At 45.6% G+C, this 17,012-nt stretch overlaps 1 protein-coding gene and 1 long non-coding RNA gene across 6 annotated transcripts in view; one reads left to right on the plus strand and one right to left on the minus strand.

The window, feature by feature from the left end:
* LOC147374370 (uncharacterized) overlaps positions 1–17,012 on the plus strand; it is a 103,002-nt gene that overhangs the window by 54,307 nt on the left and 31,683 nt on the right. For 3 of the 5 annotated variants that reach the window (XR_015162689.1, XR_015162686.1, XR_015162687.1), the window contains one exon: positions 5,646–5,769. This is a non-coding gene — a long non-coding RNA (uncharacterized LOC147374370). Of the gene's footprint in view, positions 1–5,645; positions 6,932–17,012 lie in introns of those variants that run through there. The other 2 variants (XR_015162688.1, XR_015162685.1) reach the window with 2 other exon arrangements.
* Positions 1–17,012, minus strand: part of CDHR3 (cadherin related family member 3) — a 68,728-nt gene that overhangs the window by 41,313 nt on the left and 10,403 nt on the right. Inside the window, exons 2-4 of the mRNA XM_086396914.1 lie at positions 11,865–12,067; positions 5,700–5,865; positions 2,253–2,350 (exon numbers count right to left, since the gene is read on the minus strand). Coding sequence (XP_086253040.1) covers positions 2,253–2,350; positions 5,700–5,865; positions 11,865–12,067 — 467 coding nt within the window. The remainder of the gene's footprint in view (positions 1–2,252; positions 2,351–5,699; positions 5,866–11,864; positions 12,068–17,012) is intronic.

Here is a 17,012-nt window from a genome sequence, read left to right on the forward strand (position 1 = left end):
AAAAAAAAAAAAAAATCTGCCTATAATATAGGAGACTTGGGTTCGATCCCTGGGTTGGGAAGATCCCCTGAAGGAGGCCATGGCAACCTACTCCAGTATTCTTGCCTCAAGAATTCCATGACAGAGGAACCTGGAGGTCTACAATTCATAGGGTCACAGAGAGTCAGACATGACTAAAGTGACTTAGCTTGCCGCACTTGTTGTATTTGCTCCAAACCTGGGCTACTTTCCTTCATCTAAAAGGGTAATGACCTGACTTAGGACATACATTTGAGAGGGCCATGACCTTGTTCCTCTGCCTAATTTGGGGAAGATATATTTTTTAAATGGAGATTTAAAAATAAATATTTTTCTTCACAGCTGAGATTCCTTCCACTCTGACCCCCACTGCCTCTTGTACAAACTTCATAGTAATAATTTTATTGAATTATCATTATTTCTTGTATGCATGAAGGTCTCCCACCTAGACTATAAACTTCTTGAGGTACAAAGATGTATCTTATCCATCTTTGTCTCCAGAGCAGCTAATAGGAAGCCTGGCACATAGTGGATTCTTGGTAAATATTGAGATGAACCAAATGTAGGTACTATGCTTCGGGTTGCTAACGTCATCTCTATCCAAAAATCCCTTTTCCCCCAGTCACTACCAAGCAACAGTTGCATAGCACATGGTTCTGGCCAGTGAGAAGTAAGCAGAAGATCTCTGGGTAGGGTTTCCAGGAAGATCCTGGGTTTTCCACAGAAAAAGGGACAAATTAAGTTGGCCTGCCCTGTTTACCCTGTACCCCTTCCTGCTTTCTTTTTTTTTTTTCTTTTTCTTCTTGCCTGGAACTTAGAGGTAAAGCCTGGAGGTACAGCAGCCATATTGTAATAGGAGGTGAACAAAAAGAGAACAAAGCCAGCATGCACTGAATAGAACCGCAGAAAAATAGGAAGAACCTAGATTTCTAAGGGTGGCAGCTGTGCCAGCCCTGGACTGCTTGCACGCCTGCCTCTGGTCTTCTTTTATGGAAGAAGACTAATCCCATATTCACCCCTGTGGTTAAATTTTCTGTTACTTTGGACAAACACATTTGTAACTTATATAACAAGTGTGTTATTAATAAGTATGCATTAAAGCACCTAGTATTGCTCTTAACACATAGTAGGAACCCATTATGAATTTGAATATTAATCACTTATTCATGCAAATAGAATCTTGGATGAATGATTGGGTTGGTTGGTTGTTCTTTTTGACAGGATTGTCTTCTAATGATAACAAACTGATAACCTTAAAACAGCTTTGTTGCAAACCCTGTAGAACCATATTCTATCAGACCTGGAGTTCACTCCCAAAGCTCTCTTCTTCCTGTTAGAAAAAGTAGTCTTGCTGAAGCTGTTAATCTATGCAGCGAATGCAGAACAGCCTCCTTGTATTGCCAGTTCCCCAGGTGTCATATTTCAAGTATTTGCTTCTCTGTAAGGCAGGTTTTCCAAGGTTAGGCAGGTGGCGTTAGCTCTGGTTTTGTCCTCTCCAGCCTGGGCTGCCTGGCTGCAGTGGGTACACAAGGCCCTGCTGGTGGGCAGAACTGGGAGCTGAGGTATCCTTGCTCAGGAATAAACTAGGAAGCCTCTTGGCCTGAGGGTGAGTAGTTAGAAGAGCTCCATTGGCAGACCCCTTGAGGAAACTGATTAAAGGTGGAGTTCAGTGGTCTCAGACTGAACGCCTCACGTCTCCGTCTCCTGCTTTCCTTTGTGGAAGTCCTCCTTTACTTTGGAATTCCTGGGATTCTCTTAGAATTTTCCTTTAAAACTGGCTCCAAACAGTTTGGCTTCATCTCTTGAAAAGGAAGTGTTATTGCCTGCCTTTGAGGTATACATTGCATGTTTATTTTTGAATAATATAGCTGTTTTTAATTACCATGGAATTAAAAAATGCTGAGCAATTTTGATACACCAGGCTAAGTGACTTTCCGTGCATTATCTAATACTAATAATCTCCTTACTGTGGTACGTGTTATTCTATTATTCTTCCATTTTACTGATGGAGAAATTGAAGCTCAGAGAGGTTAAGAACTTGTCCAAGACCGCACAGAAGCATGGATCCAATGTGGGATGTCTGTCTCCAGAGACCCCTCACCTATTCCAGCCTCCCCGGTGCTCTGTGCCTGGAGGTGGACAGCACTTCCCTCCCATTGCCACTTCCCAACCCGCCCCACTGAGACTCCAGGCCACACAGAAAAGCTGCTTTTCCATTTAATAAGGAAACTTACACTGAGGGGTAGGTTTTGACTTGTGTCTTCTGGATCGAAGGCCTCCACCTGGTAAACGAATCCAGGCTTTGTTCCTTCCACTATGTAGAGGTCTAGACCTGTACCAGGGTCCAAAGGGGAATAAGAAACATTTTATTAGGTAAAGCAAAGGAGGAATTCCAAAACCAGGACAGCCATTCACAGTCAAAGGGAGCCAAGCGTATTGGTGTTGTGGGAAAGAAGACAGCTATAATAAAGGCTGTGAGTAAGACCACTGGTCAGCTTGTAGGGGTGGATCCGTTTATAGGGATTAATAAAGAGCTAGGGTTGGCCAAGCTGGTGTCAAGCCTTTGTGTATCTCCCAGGCTGAGGGGTGACCAGGGGGAAGGAAGTAATAAGGGTAGAGAAGTGGAAAGTAGCCCAGGTGGGAATTTCCAGTGTGAGGCTGCTCCCATTCCAGATCTTCTTTCGTGTGTTCTTTCCTCTTAAACTGAACCAAGGTTACCCCTCAAGTGCACTTAGCATCTCAGCAGAAAGTCGGTGAAATGAGAGGCCTCCTAGTGGAACACAGAGAAGATGTGAAAAGGGAGAGAAAGGGCTGCAGGGACTCAGGAAAAGGGACCAGAAATGGATGTCATCTACTTCAGAGTTCTTGGCGGGCAGCAGAAGGGCGGGCAGGGTCGCTGGGTACCACCAGCCCTGCCTGAGGAGCTGCCATGCTCTGCTCCAGTGCCTTCTTTCTGAGAACCTTCCTGAGACGTGACTAAGAATTTTAACATTAACTCACTCTTTTGGAGACGCTGTGCTGAGGGCTTATATATTTTCTCCTTTCATCTTCATAACAGCCCTATAAAGTAGATGTTGTAATAATTATCTCCACTTTACAAACAGGGAAACAGGATTAGAGGAGTTGTGGGGTTGTCTCAGCTGGTAAAGAATAGAATCACAATTCAATAACAAAAAATGAATAAAATGTGTGAATGTTAGTGAGCAATGTTATGGGGAAAAATCAGGGAAAGGAGTGTGGTGAGTTGGATTGCCATGTTAGATAGAAGGCTTCCAGAAGGTTCACTGACATTAGTGTCAAGATTCTTAAAGGAGGAGACGTAGAGGAGAAGGGGAAGGAGCAGATGAAACAGTAGATAGATGCAAAGATGCCAGTGTAGAGTGTGCCTGGGGTATACATAGGTGGGTGAAGAGGTGTGTGGGAGAGGAGATGGGGATTGGTAGGGGCTCATCAGATCTTCTGGGGCCTTAAGGAGACTCTGACTCTCGTTGTTTAATAGGATCCCTCTGGCTGCAGGGCAGGGAAGCCAGTCAGGTGGGCACTGCCATGGCCCAGGTGAGCCATGGTGGAGATGCTGGGGAGGGGCTGGGTTTTGCATAGACTTAGAACCTGGTGGGATTTCCTAGTGGATTTGATGTTGGGTGTGAAAGACAGAGGGGAGTCAAGGATAACTGTGAGGTTTGGGCCTGCAAAACTAGAAGGATGAAGTTGCCATTAACTGAAATAGGGAAGATGAGAGAAGTAGATGTGGGCAGAGATGGTAGGAAGGGGGGCTTCCCAGGTGGCTCAGATGGTAAAGAACCTGCCTGCCAAGCAGGAGACTTGGGTTCCATCCCTGAGTTGGAAGATCCCCTGGGGTAGAAATGGCTACCCACTCCAATATTCTTGCCTAGACAATCCCATGGACAGAGGCAGCCTGGTGGGCTACAGTCCATGAGGTCCCAAAGAGTTGAACACAACTTAGCTGCTAAACAAAAATAACAAATGATGGTGGGGAGGGAGATGGAGTGGGAGTCAAGGGGTCTGGGGGCACATTTCAGTTTAGATTCCAGCACCAGTTCCAGGTGTTGGGGTGGGGGGCAGAGGGGGGAGCACTTCCCATACCACCAAGCAATTCTTTAAGACTGGCTGGGTGTCCCACAGTCCAACTCATTCGGACACTGTCTACCCAGAGATAGTATCAGACTTCATGGGTTCGGGGCTCCATCCTACAAGACAGCCCCTGCCCCTTCAGATGCCAGCACAGGCCTAGGTGGGCCCCTCTGCTTCTGACCAACCAGGTCTAGATTGGAGGTTCCCACAGTCTCCTCCTCAGGTTGGAATAATTTGCTAGAGGGGTGTGCTCTAGTGAACTCAAGGAAACATTTACTTACTAGATTGTTGATTTATTATGAAAGGATATAAGTCAGGATCAGACAGATCAAAGAGATGCATAGGGCACAGTGTAGGAAAGGGGCAGAGAGTTTTCATGTCCTCTCCGGGCACCCACTCCCCCCAGGTTCCACATATTCACCACGCTCTCCGAACCCCTTTCGGGCTTTTGTGGAGGCTTCATTGCATAGGCCACTATGAAGTCACTGGCCGCTGCTGACTGAGCTCAGTTTAACTCCGTCTCCAGCCTCTACCCACTATCCACTGTTCAGCCCTCTACTCACATAGCTGTTTCCCCTGGTGGGCATCCTTAGGTGGGGTCCAAAAGTTACCTCATTAATGTAACAAAAGACACCTTTATCACTCTCATCACTTAGGAAATGCCAAGAGGCATTTCCCTCCTGTGTCAGGAGGGAAAGAAGACCACATATATATTTCTTACTATAAATCACAACATCACAGATACCGATTAGACATCCAAATGGAGATGCTGGGTAAGACAGTTTCTATTTGAGTCTAGAGTTCAAGGGAGAAGCTGGTGTAGCAGCTTCCTAATTATCTTGGAGCACAACTCTTACACGTGTGTAATGTGATTGAGTTTCTAACTTGCTTTGTCCAGAGGATAGTAGAATGCTAGGTTGAAGTTTAGCCATCTTACTTGGTTTTATTATTAACATGCTATACTAAAGCAGATTCCTATGAGAAGACCTCAAGATAGTTTGTATAAAATATAATGTTGATAGGTTAATAAAGATGACTGGAAAACAACACCCTCCCCCCGCCCCAAACAAGCAAACAAACAAAAATAATGATGGACTTGGGAGTTGTCAGTGTATACATGGTCTTTGAAGCCAAGAGTTTAGGGGAGATGACACAGGAAGTTATCTTATGCTCCAGTCCCCTATACTGTGTCTACTCTATAGCAGATCTCAGATACACAGTCCCCTGGAGGCGTCGGCATCCATGGGGAGGATGAACCATGGAAGTCACCGGCTGGTACCCAGTGCTGAGCCTGAAACGGTCTCAGCCCACATTCCTCCAGCATGATCCACTTGCGGTCCTGAGCTCCAGCTCCCTCCACAGGATCAGGAGAGGCCCAAGCCATGGATGGCTAAGGCTTTGTAAATTATTGGGTGTTATTATTGGGAGTCCTCAGCTGGAGGATATTTCATTTATTCCCTGTTCATTAAGCAGCTGCCTTTTCCAGAGAAACAGCTGTTTGTTTATTTACTCTTCTGTTTTTCTCCATCCCCCAGGGTCCTGCCTGATGCCACTGTCTGGACTGCATCGTACACCCCAGTGCGTCTCACCTTTTGCCAAGTTGCCCTGAAACTCAGGCGGCTCATTCACATCTGTCACCTGGACCGTCAGGACCTGCAGGTCAGTGACAGCCACGTCATCCTTCACATAAATCTGCAAGTCAAATATGTGTGGTCCTTCTTCAAAATCTAACTGTTCCATCCCAGTGGTGACAACCTAAAAGCAAATGCAGAAGTCATAGTAACCATGTGTTAAGAAAAGTTCTGTTTTGTGTGTACACATTTTGCAAATGGATATTAACCAGCAAGGAGGCAACCAGCATCCTGAAAACCATCTTTCCCTCACTGTCAGGGGAATGGGCTGCTTTGCCTGAGTCCTTTCTACATAAACCCCATGACACTGCACTAAAAGGACTCCTGTGTGTGAAGCTGCTCTTCACAGGAAGACAAACATTCAGGAGACATCCTAGTTCCATCTACCGGAGATGGAAAACATGAAAGCTTTAAAGCCTGTCACTATTTGGGGTAGGCTCCGAGGCAAGTCCCTTAGATACCCTGCAGACAGTTTGATTTCCTCTTCTTTAAGAGTAAGATGCCTCACTTCCCTGGGATAGCTGTTAAGTTGCCTCTTCACTCATTTCTCCCTTCTAATTTTCCAAGGCCATATCTAAGACTAAATAAGAGGAGAAGGATAAATCTGCAGAAAGAAGAAATGATATTTATTTATATCAATAGCCTCTTTGGGTTTGGGGGTGTATTTCCACACATTCTCCCACTGTAGGAAACGTGTGCTCTGCACAAGTGTTTTGGAGATGTGGGAGGGGCACCAAGAACCAGGGCCAGAGACATATCACTGGAATCTAGTCTGTGACCAGCAGGAGCCTCCGTGGTGTGTAGTGGGAGGGCCCTGCTGAGGTTACCTGGAGGCCAGCCTGTGACCCCTCACATCAGCATGCACATCCCTGCCACCAGCATAGCTGTGGAGCTCCAAGAAAGCCCAGAGCCCTTTGCACGTCAAGGACTAAATTTCATCAATGTCTTAATTATGTCTCAATTAATAACCTTTTGGTTATTAGTGCAACTGGGGCCAGGCAAGGAGGCCTTCAGTATTCTCTGTTGAGAAGAACACTTAGCTCCAATCCAGTTTCCATTGCTGGACTTCCGTGTGACCTTGGGAACATTACTTGACTTTTCCCCAATTTTGTTTCCTCATAACTATCATTAGGTAAATAAGTCTCACCCTAGTTAAACAGCTGGAGTATAATACAAGATATGAAAACAAAGAGCTAGATCAGGGTACTGTGGAAATTCAGGGAGAAAACATTCATTGTGAGATGTGTTTAGTCAAGGAGGACTTCATGGAGGAGGTGGTGGGTGTCATGTTTGACTTTGCATAAATCTGGATTGATTATGAGAGGAGAGGATGGTCACGGATGTGAATGAACCCATGCTGTGGAGGGAACACATAGGGAGGAGGGTTGAAAGAGACATCGCAGTACTCCTGTCACCATCCACAAGTAGGGTCAGCCTAGGTGCCACACAAGTGGAGATAACCTGCCTCTCTGCTTGGCACATGGGCAGTGAGAGGCAGCATAACACGAAGGTCAAGAGCTTAGACCCTGGAGCCAGACCGGTTTTAAAGCCCAGGCTTCCCATGGCTTAACCTTGCTGTGCCTCAGTTTCCCTAGCTGTAAAGTAGGCATCTGATGGCATCTGCTTCCTAGGGTTGTGAGGATTCCACGAGCTAATCCATGGGTTACTTAGATCACTGTCTGGGGCTGAGTGAGCACCCAGCAAATGTTGCCTTTTATTGTCATTAGATGTTGAAAACTGTTCAGTGAATGGGTACCCATCAGAGCTGCTCCCCCATCACGACTATCGACTCTGCTTCCTGACTTACCCCCTAGCTTCCAGCTAAGCCTGGAGCCCTCTTCTGAATCCCACACTTCCAGACCCTTCACCATAGTGTTCTCTATTGACAGCCCTTCTCCTTGGGACTGGCTCAATCATCCTAGAGGAAGGAACTAGAACAGTCAAGTAAGGGTCTCAAATGTTGTCTCTTGGAACCAGAGGAATTGGGTTGCTGCCAATACATGGAAAAGTTGCTTTTGTTGTTGTCTTTATCAGCATCCTTCGATAGCTCAGCAGGTAGAGCAGAGGAGTGTAGACTTGATAGATGTGGACATCCTTAAGTTGCTGGTTTGATTTTGGATCAAAGGAAATGCCTTGCTTGTTTGTTTGTTGGCAGAGTAGTGCAACAGGAGCATGCTGGGCTCATAACCCAGAGGTCAATGGATCAAAACCATCCTCTGCTAAGTGTCCTCTTCTGGAGAAGGGAATGGCTAGCCACTCCAGTATTCTTGCCTGGAGAATTCCAGAGACAGAGGAGCCTGGTGGGCTACAGTCCATGGATTGCAAATAGTCGACATGACTAAGTGACTAACACCAGCATGAATTAAATGTTCATGTGCCAGGCTCTTGCCAAGCTGTTTTGTGGAGTATTTTATTTAATCATCACAACAACTAGGTTATAGGTTGGGAAAACTTCCCCTATTTCATGCATCAGGAGACCAGGGCAGGGAGGGGAGAGAATTCCAAGAGTCATGGCTGAGAGTGGTGGAGCCCCCTCCCCACCATTTAAGAAAAGTATTTATTTGCCTGTGCCAGGCCTTACTTGTGGTGCGTGGGATCTTTAACTGTGCTATGTGTAATCTTTAATTGCAGCATGTGAACTCTTAGTTGCAACATGTGGGGTCTAATTTCCTGTGCAGGGATCAAACCCATGTCCCTGCATTGAGCATGGAGTCTTAGCCACTGAACCACCAGGGAATTCCCTGATGGAGCCTCTTTGATGGTGGGCAAACTAGCTGCAGAGTTTTGGTAAAAGACGATGTTTGGTTTTAGGTTTGAGGTTGTTTTGGACAAGACTGAGCAAATCTAAAGTGTCCACAGTTCTCATGACAGCAGATAAGGACAAAGGGGTATCAAGTTCAGAGGTGTGCTAATGGCAGGGGAGCAACCACGGCTGCCCCGTGACCTCAGAGAGTGCCTGCTCTAGCAGCTCGGCTGTCACACCTCCCTGACTCCTGGGAGTTTTCCTTCTTAGTGCTGCTCCAGGAGGAAACCCCAGCGATGAGCCTCAGGCATCCATCTTGCTGGGCAATGATGAGGCAGTGCAGTGTGGGAGTGATGAACAGGGGTTCTTGGGGCCAGCCTGCCTGATCTCAAATCTGAAGTCTGCCACCAATTAGCTATGTGAACTTGGGCAAGTTGCCCAACCTCTCTATGCCTCAGTTTCCCCACCTTTAATATGCAAACAATAATAGCATAGAACTTCATAGTGTTGTTATGAGGATTAAATGAGTGAATTCACAGAAATGTTTAGGGGAATTCCTGACATACGTTAAGTGTTCCGTAAATGTGAGTTACTGTCATCATCATCATTAATCCTCCTCATACCCCTCATACGCCTCCATCATTAATCCTCCTCACTCCCCGAGTCTCAGCAGCTGTGTCCCAAAGCAGGGTGGCCTGGCCTCTGGCATGACTGGAGGTCACCCTTAGGAAGTCCTACACGACTGAGTCCCAAGGCCAAGAGTGACAGACCTCTGAGCTGGAGACCCCAGAACCTCATGGCTAGGTGACCCTGCAGAGTGTCCAGGAGGAGTCAGGTTCTGCCACGGAGATGGCATCGTCATGTTCTGTAGGAACAGCCCTTGTGAGCAGTTTGGGTTGGAGAATAGGATTTTCCTGGAGGGGATACTTGATGATATTGGGTAGTTTCTGGGGGAGAAGCAACCAGTCGTTAAGAACATGTGAACCTGTGGCCCATTCTAGTACTGACACAAGGTCCTGGGTAGCTGCAGGCTGTGGTGCCAGGAGGGCACCAGGATTGGGACCAAATGCTGAACATTTAAGCCCAGATCAGTGGAGTGGCTAAGACATTCTCCATTTGTAGAGGTCAGGAACAGGATGGAATTCCTCCTTGACTGACAGCCCTGTTTGAATCACATGGGATGTAGGAGGGGAGATATGATAGTGAAAGATTTGGATACTTATCCAAACAGTAATAGCTGTGCGTGGCAATTGGAGGGGACAGAGCCTGAGACTGGGAGTAGGAAGACCTGAGTCAAGTTCTTATTTCATCCTTTCTGGCTCTGTGATATCAGACAGATCAGTTAACCTTGCTGTCTCATTGTGATCTTCTTTATAAAATAGGGATTTACAATTTTAATAGTGATAATATCAGTGTTAGTAGTAACAATTAAGAGATCAGGATGTGAATGTGCTTTGAAACCTCTGACAATCTGAAATAGTTTGGTCATCCTCATCATTAAAGGCAATAGACTGCAAGAGGCTGAGAAAGAGGGCTCTCAAGTGGAAATAACCCAAACATCTGTCAACTGATGAACAAATAGACAAAATGTGGTATATCCATATAGTGGAGTATCATTCAGCCATTTAAAGGGAATGAAGTACTGATCCTTGCTACATGTGTGACCTTTGAAACTTTATGCTTAAGTGAAAGAAGCCAGTCATTAAAAAAAAAATACAATATGATTCAATTCATACAAAGGGACCAGAATGGGAAAATCCATTAAGACAGAAAGTAGGTTAGTGGTTACCAGGGCCAGGGAGGATAGGAGACAGGGGAGTGACTACTAATGGGTTTGGGGTTTCATTTTGGGGGGATGAAAATGTTCTAAAACTGGATTGTGGTGACGGTCTGTGAATAGAGTAAAAACCACTGAACTGTACACTTTCAATGGGTGAATTACATGCTATGTGTATTATATCTCAATAGAGCTGTTTAAAAAAAATAGAGCTCTAAAGCCAGACTGCCTGCCTTCCAGTGTTAGCACAGCAATAGCTGTGCAACACAGGGCAAGTTATTTCACGTCTACTAAATTTTTCCTCATTTCCCCTATCTGTACAAAGGGGACAATCATGCAAATAAAATCACTGGATTGTTGTGAATATTACAAAAGAGCACATGTCAAGTCCTTTCCGCAGCATCCAGCGTATACTGTGTGCTCTGTAAGTGTAAACAATTGGCAAGGCCTAGAGGCACAGATGAGCAGCAGCTGTTAAAGATGAACCAGATGTCAAGGGAGCAGGTCTACAGGCAGGGAAGTCACAGAAACGGCAGCTGGGCCCCAGGAATGTTCACTGGATACTGAGGTGGAGGTTGCCTGAATGTGTGCTCCTTGCATGCCAGAGGCCCGCCCCTGGGGTGCGGAGAATACAAGATGCTGGGCTCTGGCCCCCAAGTCCATGGGCTCCACAGGTGTGTTCTGAGGCCCAGATATGCACACTTTTTGAAAGTTCCCTTAGTGACTCTAATCATCAGCTGGGTTTAAGAATACCTCGTATGTTTCTCAGAGAGGCAACCAAGCTCAGACCAAGCAGGCCCACTGGGTACCCCTAGAACCCAGAACAATGGCAGGTGGGAGCTGGGGCAGGGCTGATGATGACTGTAGGAGAGGTTCCTGTGCCCACTGAGGAATGAGGTAGACATGGGAGAGAATGCACTTCAACAGGGTCCCTACACCCTAAAGACATCCTTAGAAGGCCTTTGAGGTTGTCAGTAGAAAACATGCAATCAGTAGGTTCATCCTGCCTAAGGAGAAGTGACAGCTTTGGGAAAGACCAGATGACAAACTAGAAAACAGAGCTGCAGTGGCATAGCTCTTGAGTGTGATTGATTGGGTCTGAATTGTCCAAGAGGAACAAGAGCCACGCAGTATAGCTAGACATCCAGACTTATATTTTTATTAAGGGTGTGTTCTTCCGTATGAAACATCTTCTCACAAATTTCCTACTGAAGAATCACCAGGTACTAGTTCATCGGGGTCTGGTTTCTAAGGAGATCATTACACAAACTATTCCACCCGAAGAATTCGGCTACCATTGGCACTCCTAACACCTGTTATCATATGAGGGTGGTTGGCAATAAGAAGTGAGCCTTTTATTTGTAACAAATTGAACACACTGTTCATTTGGATTGGATTAAATGCAGGGAAAAAGGTCCAAAAGCTACAGGGGCATCTAGCACAGAGGGCTCTAGAATGCCCGGAACAGAATGTCCAGATCTTACAAGAGGGAAGATTAAAGCAGGAGAAGAGGAAAAAATGACCACTGATCCAGAATTCCACCCATACCATCTTCAGGGCCCCTCTTTGTGAGCAGCTCCCTTGGGAATGAGACAGTGCTTACCTCAAAGTCGGTGTCCGATAGCCAGTTCACCCTGAAGGCCCGAGAGAGGGGACTGGAGTTGATTATCAGGGGGAACCCTGGGACCACAGGTGACAGTGATGCTGATAGTTTCACAGCAAACATGTGCACTGAAGTCTCAGGTGGAGAATTCTCTGCCACTTTGCTCATAGCGGGTAAGTGGATTAGGTGTAGTGCCTGTCCGCCTGCAGATTTAAAAAGGATGCAAAACGACATGAGCACAAAGCCTTGTCCTGAAAACAAGGACTTAGCAGCTTGGTTTGTGGCTTCAACTCGTAGCTCAGGGCAAAGCTGGAAGCCGGTCACTCCCCAAGAATGAGGACTCTTGCCAAGAGCTGGAAACGGGAATGTGAGATCTTGGAGCCAAGAAAACAACCACCACTATACGACCACGAAATCTGCTTCTGTCATTCTGGAAGTAAAGCTGCTGTTTTTCCTCTTACCTCTCTGCTTCCTTTCGTGTTTCTCCCAGCTTTTGTGGAGAGCCAGGGAGAGAGAAACGTGATATCTTAGAACATAGACACCTCTGTGAAGGACCCAGTCTGGTCACAGCATCCTCTGTCTTACAAAGACCAGGGAGCCTTCAAGAGTTTATTTTCCTTCTCTGTGTCAGTGTTAGATACAGAGAACATTGAGAATGGAATGTGCATGACTGGAGAACTCCAAAATCACACCAGCTCTCCCCACATCACTAAATATAATCTCATAAGCCCTCTTGGAGGAGGTCACCATTAATCCCACCATAGAGCTGCTAGACTTACACAGGACTGGGAAATAGACTCTTGGAGGGTGCAAACAGAACCTTGTGCACCAGGACCCAGGAGAAAGGAGCAGTGACTCCACAACAGACTGACCCAGACTTGCCTGTGAGTGTCCAGGAGTCTCCAGCGGAGGTGTGGGTCGGTGGTGGCCTGCTGCAGGGTTGTGGGCACTGAGTGTAGCAGTGCATGCATGGGACTTTTTGAAGGAGGTCACCATTATCTTCATTACCTCCACCATACTTCAGCCCCAGGTAAATAGCAGGGAGGGAACACAGCTCCACCCATCGACAGAAAATTGGATTAAAGATTTACTGAGCATGGCCCCCCCATCAGAACAAGACTTACTTTCCCCCTTTGTCAGTCTCTCCCATCAGGAAGCTTCCATAAGCCTCTTATCCTTCTCCATCAGAGGGCAGACAGACTGAAAACCACAATCACAGAAAATTATCCAATCTAATCACATGGACCACAGCCTTGTCTAACTCAATGAAACTGTAAGCCATGCCATGTAGGGCCACCCAAAATGGATGGGTCATGTTAGAGAGTTCTGACAAAACATGGTCCACTGGAGAAGGGAATGGCAAACCACTTTAGTATTCTTGCCTTGAGAACCCCATGAACAGTAAGAAAAGGCAAAAAGATAGGATACTGAAAGATGAACTCCCGTCTGGGTCGATAGTACCCAATATGCTATTGGAGATCAGTGGAGAAATAACTCCAGAAAGAATGAAGAGACGGAGCCAAAGCAAAAACAACATCCAGTTGTGGATGTGACGGGTGATAGAAGCAAGGTTCAATGCTGTAAAGAGCAATATTGCATAGGAACCTGGAAGGTTAGGTCCATGAATCAAGGCAAATTGGAAGTGGTCAAACAGGAGACAGCAAGAGTGAACGTCAACGTTTTAGGAATCGGCAAACTAAGATGGACTGAAATGGGTGAATTTAACTCAAATGACCATTATATCTACTACTGTGAGCAAGAATCCCTTGGAAGAAATGGAGTAGCCATCCTAGTCAACAAAAGAGTCTGAAATGCAGTACTTGGATGCAATGTCAAAACGACAGAATGATCTCTGTTCATTTCCAAGGCAAACCATTCAATATCACGGTAATCCAAGTCTATGCCCCAGCCAGTAATGCTAAAGAAGCTGAAGTTGAATAGTTCTATGAAGACCTACAAGACATTCTAGAACTAACATCCCCAAAAGATGTCCTTTTCATTATAGGGGACTAGAATGCAAAAGTAGGAAATCAAGAAACACCTGGAGTAACAGGCACCTACAAGACATTCTAGAACTAACACCCCCAAAAGATGCCCTTTTCATTATAGGGGACTGGAATGCAAAAGTAGGAAGTCAAGAAACACGTGGAGTAACAGGCAAATTTGGCCTTGTAGTACAGAATGAAGCAGGGCAAAGGCTAACAGAGTTTTGCCAAGAAAACACACTAGTCATAGCAAACACCCTCTTCCAACAACACAAGAGAAGACTACACATGGACATCACCAGATGGTCAACACCGAAATCAGTTTGATTATATTTTTTGCAGCCAAAGATGCACAAGCTCTATACACTCAGCAAAAACAAGACGGTGATCTGACTGTGGCTCAGATCATGAACTCCTTATTGCCAAGTTTAGACTTAAATTGAAGAAAGTAGGGAAAACCACTGGAGAAGGCAATGGCAGCCCACTCCGGTGCTCTTGCCTGGAAAATCCCATGGATGGAGGAGCCTGGTAGGCTGCAGTCCATGGGGTCACAAAGAGTCGAACACGGCTGAGCGACTTCACTTTCACTTTTCACTTTTATGCATTGGAGAAGGAAATGGCAACCCATTCCAGTGTTCTTGCCTGGAGAATCCCAGGGACGGGGGAGCCTGGTGGGCTGCCGTCTATGGGGTCGCACAGAGTCGGACATGACTGAAGTGACTTAGCAGCAGCAGTAGCAGCAGGGAAAACCACTAGACCACTCAGGTATGACGTAAATCAAATCCCTTATGATTATATAGTGCAAGTGAGAAATAGATTCAAGGGACTAGATCTGATAGTCAGAGTGCCTGAATGAACTATGAACAGAGGTTCATGACATTGTACAGGAGATAAGGATCAAGACCATCCCCAAGAAAAAGAAATGAAAAAAAGCAAAATGGCTGTCTGAGGAGGCCTTATAAATAGCTGTGAAAAGAAGAGAAGTGAAAAGCAAAGGAGAAAAGGAAAGATATACCTATTTGAATGCAAAGTTCCAAAGAATAGCAAGGAGAGATAAGAAAGCCTTCCTCAGTGATCAATGCAAAGAAATAGAGGAAAACAACAGAATGGGAAAGACTAGAGATCTCTTCAAGGAAATTAGAGATACCAAGGGAACATTTCATGCAAAGATGGGCTCAATAAAGGACAGAAATAGTATGGACCTAACAGAAGCAGAAGATATTAAGAAGAGGTGACAAGAATACACAGAAGAACTGTACAAAAGAGATCTTCATGACCCAGATATTCATGATGATGTGATCACTCACCTAGAGTCAAACATCCTAGAATGTGAAGTCAAGTGGGCCTTAGGAAGCATCACTACAAAGCTAGTGGAGGTGATGGAATTCCAGTTGAGCTATTTCAAATCCTGAAAGATGATGCTGTGAAAGAGCTGCATTCAATATGCCAGCAAATTTGGAAAACTCAGCAGTGGCCACAGGACTGGAAAAGGTGTTTTCATTTCAATCCCAAAGAAAGGCAATGCCAAAGAATGCTCAAACTACTGTACAATTGCACTCATCTCACACACTAGTAAAGTAATGCTCAAAATTCTCCAAGCCAGGCTTCAACAATATGTGAACCATGAACTTCCAGATGTTCAAGCTTGTTTTAAAAAAGGCAGAGGAACCAGAGATCAAATTGCCAACATCCGTTGGATCATCGAGAAAGCAAGAGAGTTCCAGAAAAACATCTATTTCTGCTTTATTGACTATGCCAAAGCCTCTGACTGTGTGGATCACAACAAACTGTGGAAAATTCTTCAGGAGATGGGAATACCAGACCACCTGACCTGCCTCTTGAGAAACCTGTATGCAGGTCAGGAAACAACAGTTAGAACTGGACATGGAACAACAGACTGGTTCCAAATAGGAAAAGGAGTATGTCAAGGCTGTATTTTGTCACTCTGCTTATTTAACTTATATGCAGAGTATATCACGAGAAATGCTGGGCTGGATGAAGCACAAGCTGGAATCAAGATTGCTGGGAGAAATATTAATAACCTCAGAGATGCAGATAATACCATCCTTATGGCAGAAACTGAGGAAGAACTAAAAGCCTCTTGATGAAAGTGAAAGAGGAGAGTGAAAAAATTGGCTTAAAGCTCAACATTCAGAAAATGAAGATCATGGCATCTGGTCCCATCACTTCATGGGAAATAGATGGGGAAATAGTGTCAGACTTTATTTTTTGGGGCTCCAAAATCACTACAGATGTTGACTGCAGCCATGAAATTACTCCTTGGAAGAAAAGTTATGACCAACCTGCTGCTGCTGAGTTGCTTCAGTCGTGTCCGACTCTGTGCGACCCCATAGACAGCAGCCCACCAGGCTCCCCCGTCCCTGGGATTCTCCAGGCAAGAACACTGGAGTGGCTTGCCATTTCCTTCTCCAATGCATGAAAGTGAAAAGTGAAAGTGAAGTTGCTCAGTCGTGTCTGACTCTTCTCGACCCCATGGACTGCAGCCTACCAGGCTCCTCCATCCATGGGATTTTCCAGGCAAGAGTACTGGAGTGGGTTGCCACTGCCTCCTCTAGACAGCCTATTAAAAAGCAGAGACATTACTTTGCCAACGAAAGTCCATCTAGTCAAGGCTATGGTTTTTCTAGTAGTCATGTATAGGTGTGAGAGTTGGACTATAAAGAAAGCTGACTGCCAAAGAATTGATGCTTTTGAACTGTGGTGTTGGAGAAAACTCTTGAGAGTCCTTTGGACAGCATGGAAATCCAACCAGTCCATCCTAGAGGAAATCAGTCCTGAATATTCATTGGAAGGACTGATGCTGAAGCTGAAACTCCAATACTTTGGCCACCTGATATGAAGAACTGACTCATTTGAAAAGACCCTAATGCTGAGAAAGATTGAAAGCTGGAGGAGAAGAGGACGACAGAGGATGAGATGGTTGGATGCCATCACCGACTCAATGGACATGAGTTTGAGTAAACTCCAGGAGTTAGTGATAGACAGGGAGGCCTGGCGTGCTGCAGTGCATAGGGTCACAAAAAGTTGTACATGACTGAGTGACTGGACTGAACTGAACTGAGAAACCATAGTAATGCAGCTACAAACCAAGGCACAGCAAACAACCCCCAGAAGTCAGGATGTAGGTGTGGAGAAGCATCTC

Source organism: Bos grunniens, chromosome 4 (genome assembly GCF_055505025.1).
Source record: "Bos grunniens cultivar Pamir isolate PY7600 chromosome 4, Bosgru_T2T1.0, whole genome shotgun sequence".
NCBI lineage: Eukaryota > Metazoa > Chordata > Mammalia > Artiodactyla > Bovidae > Bos > Bos grunniens.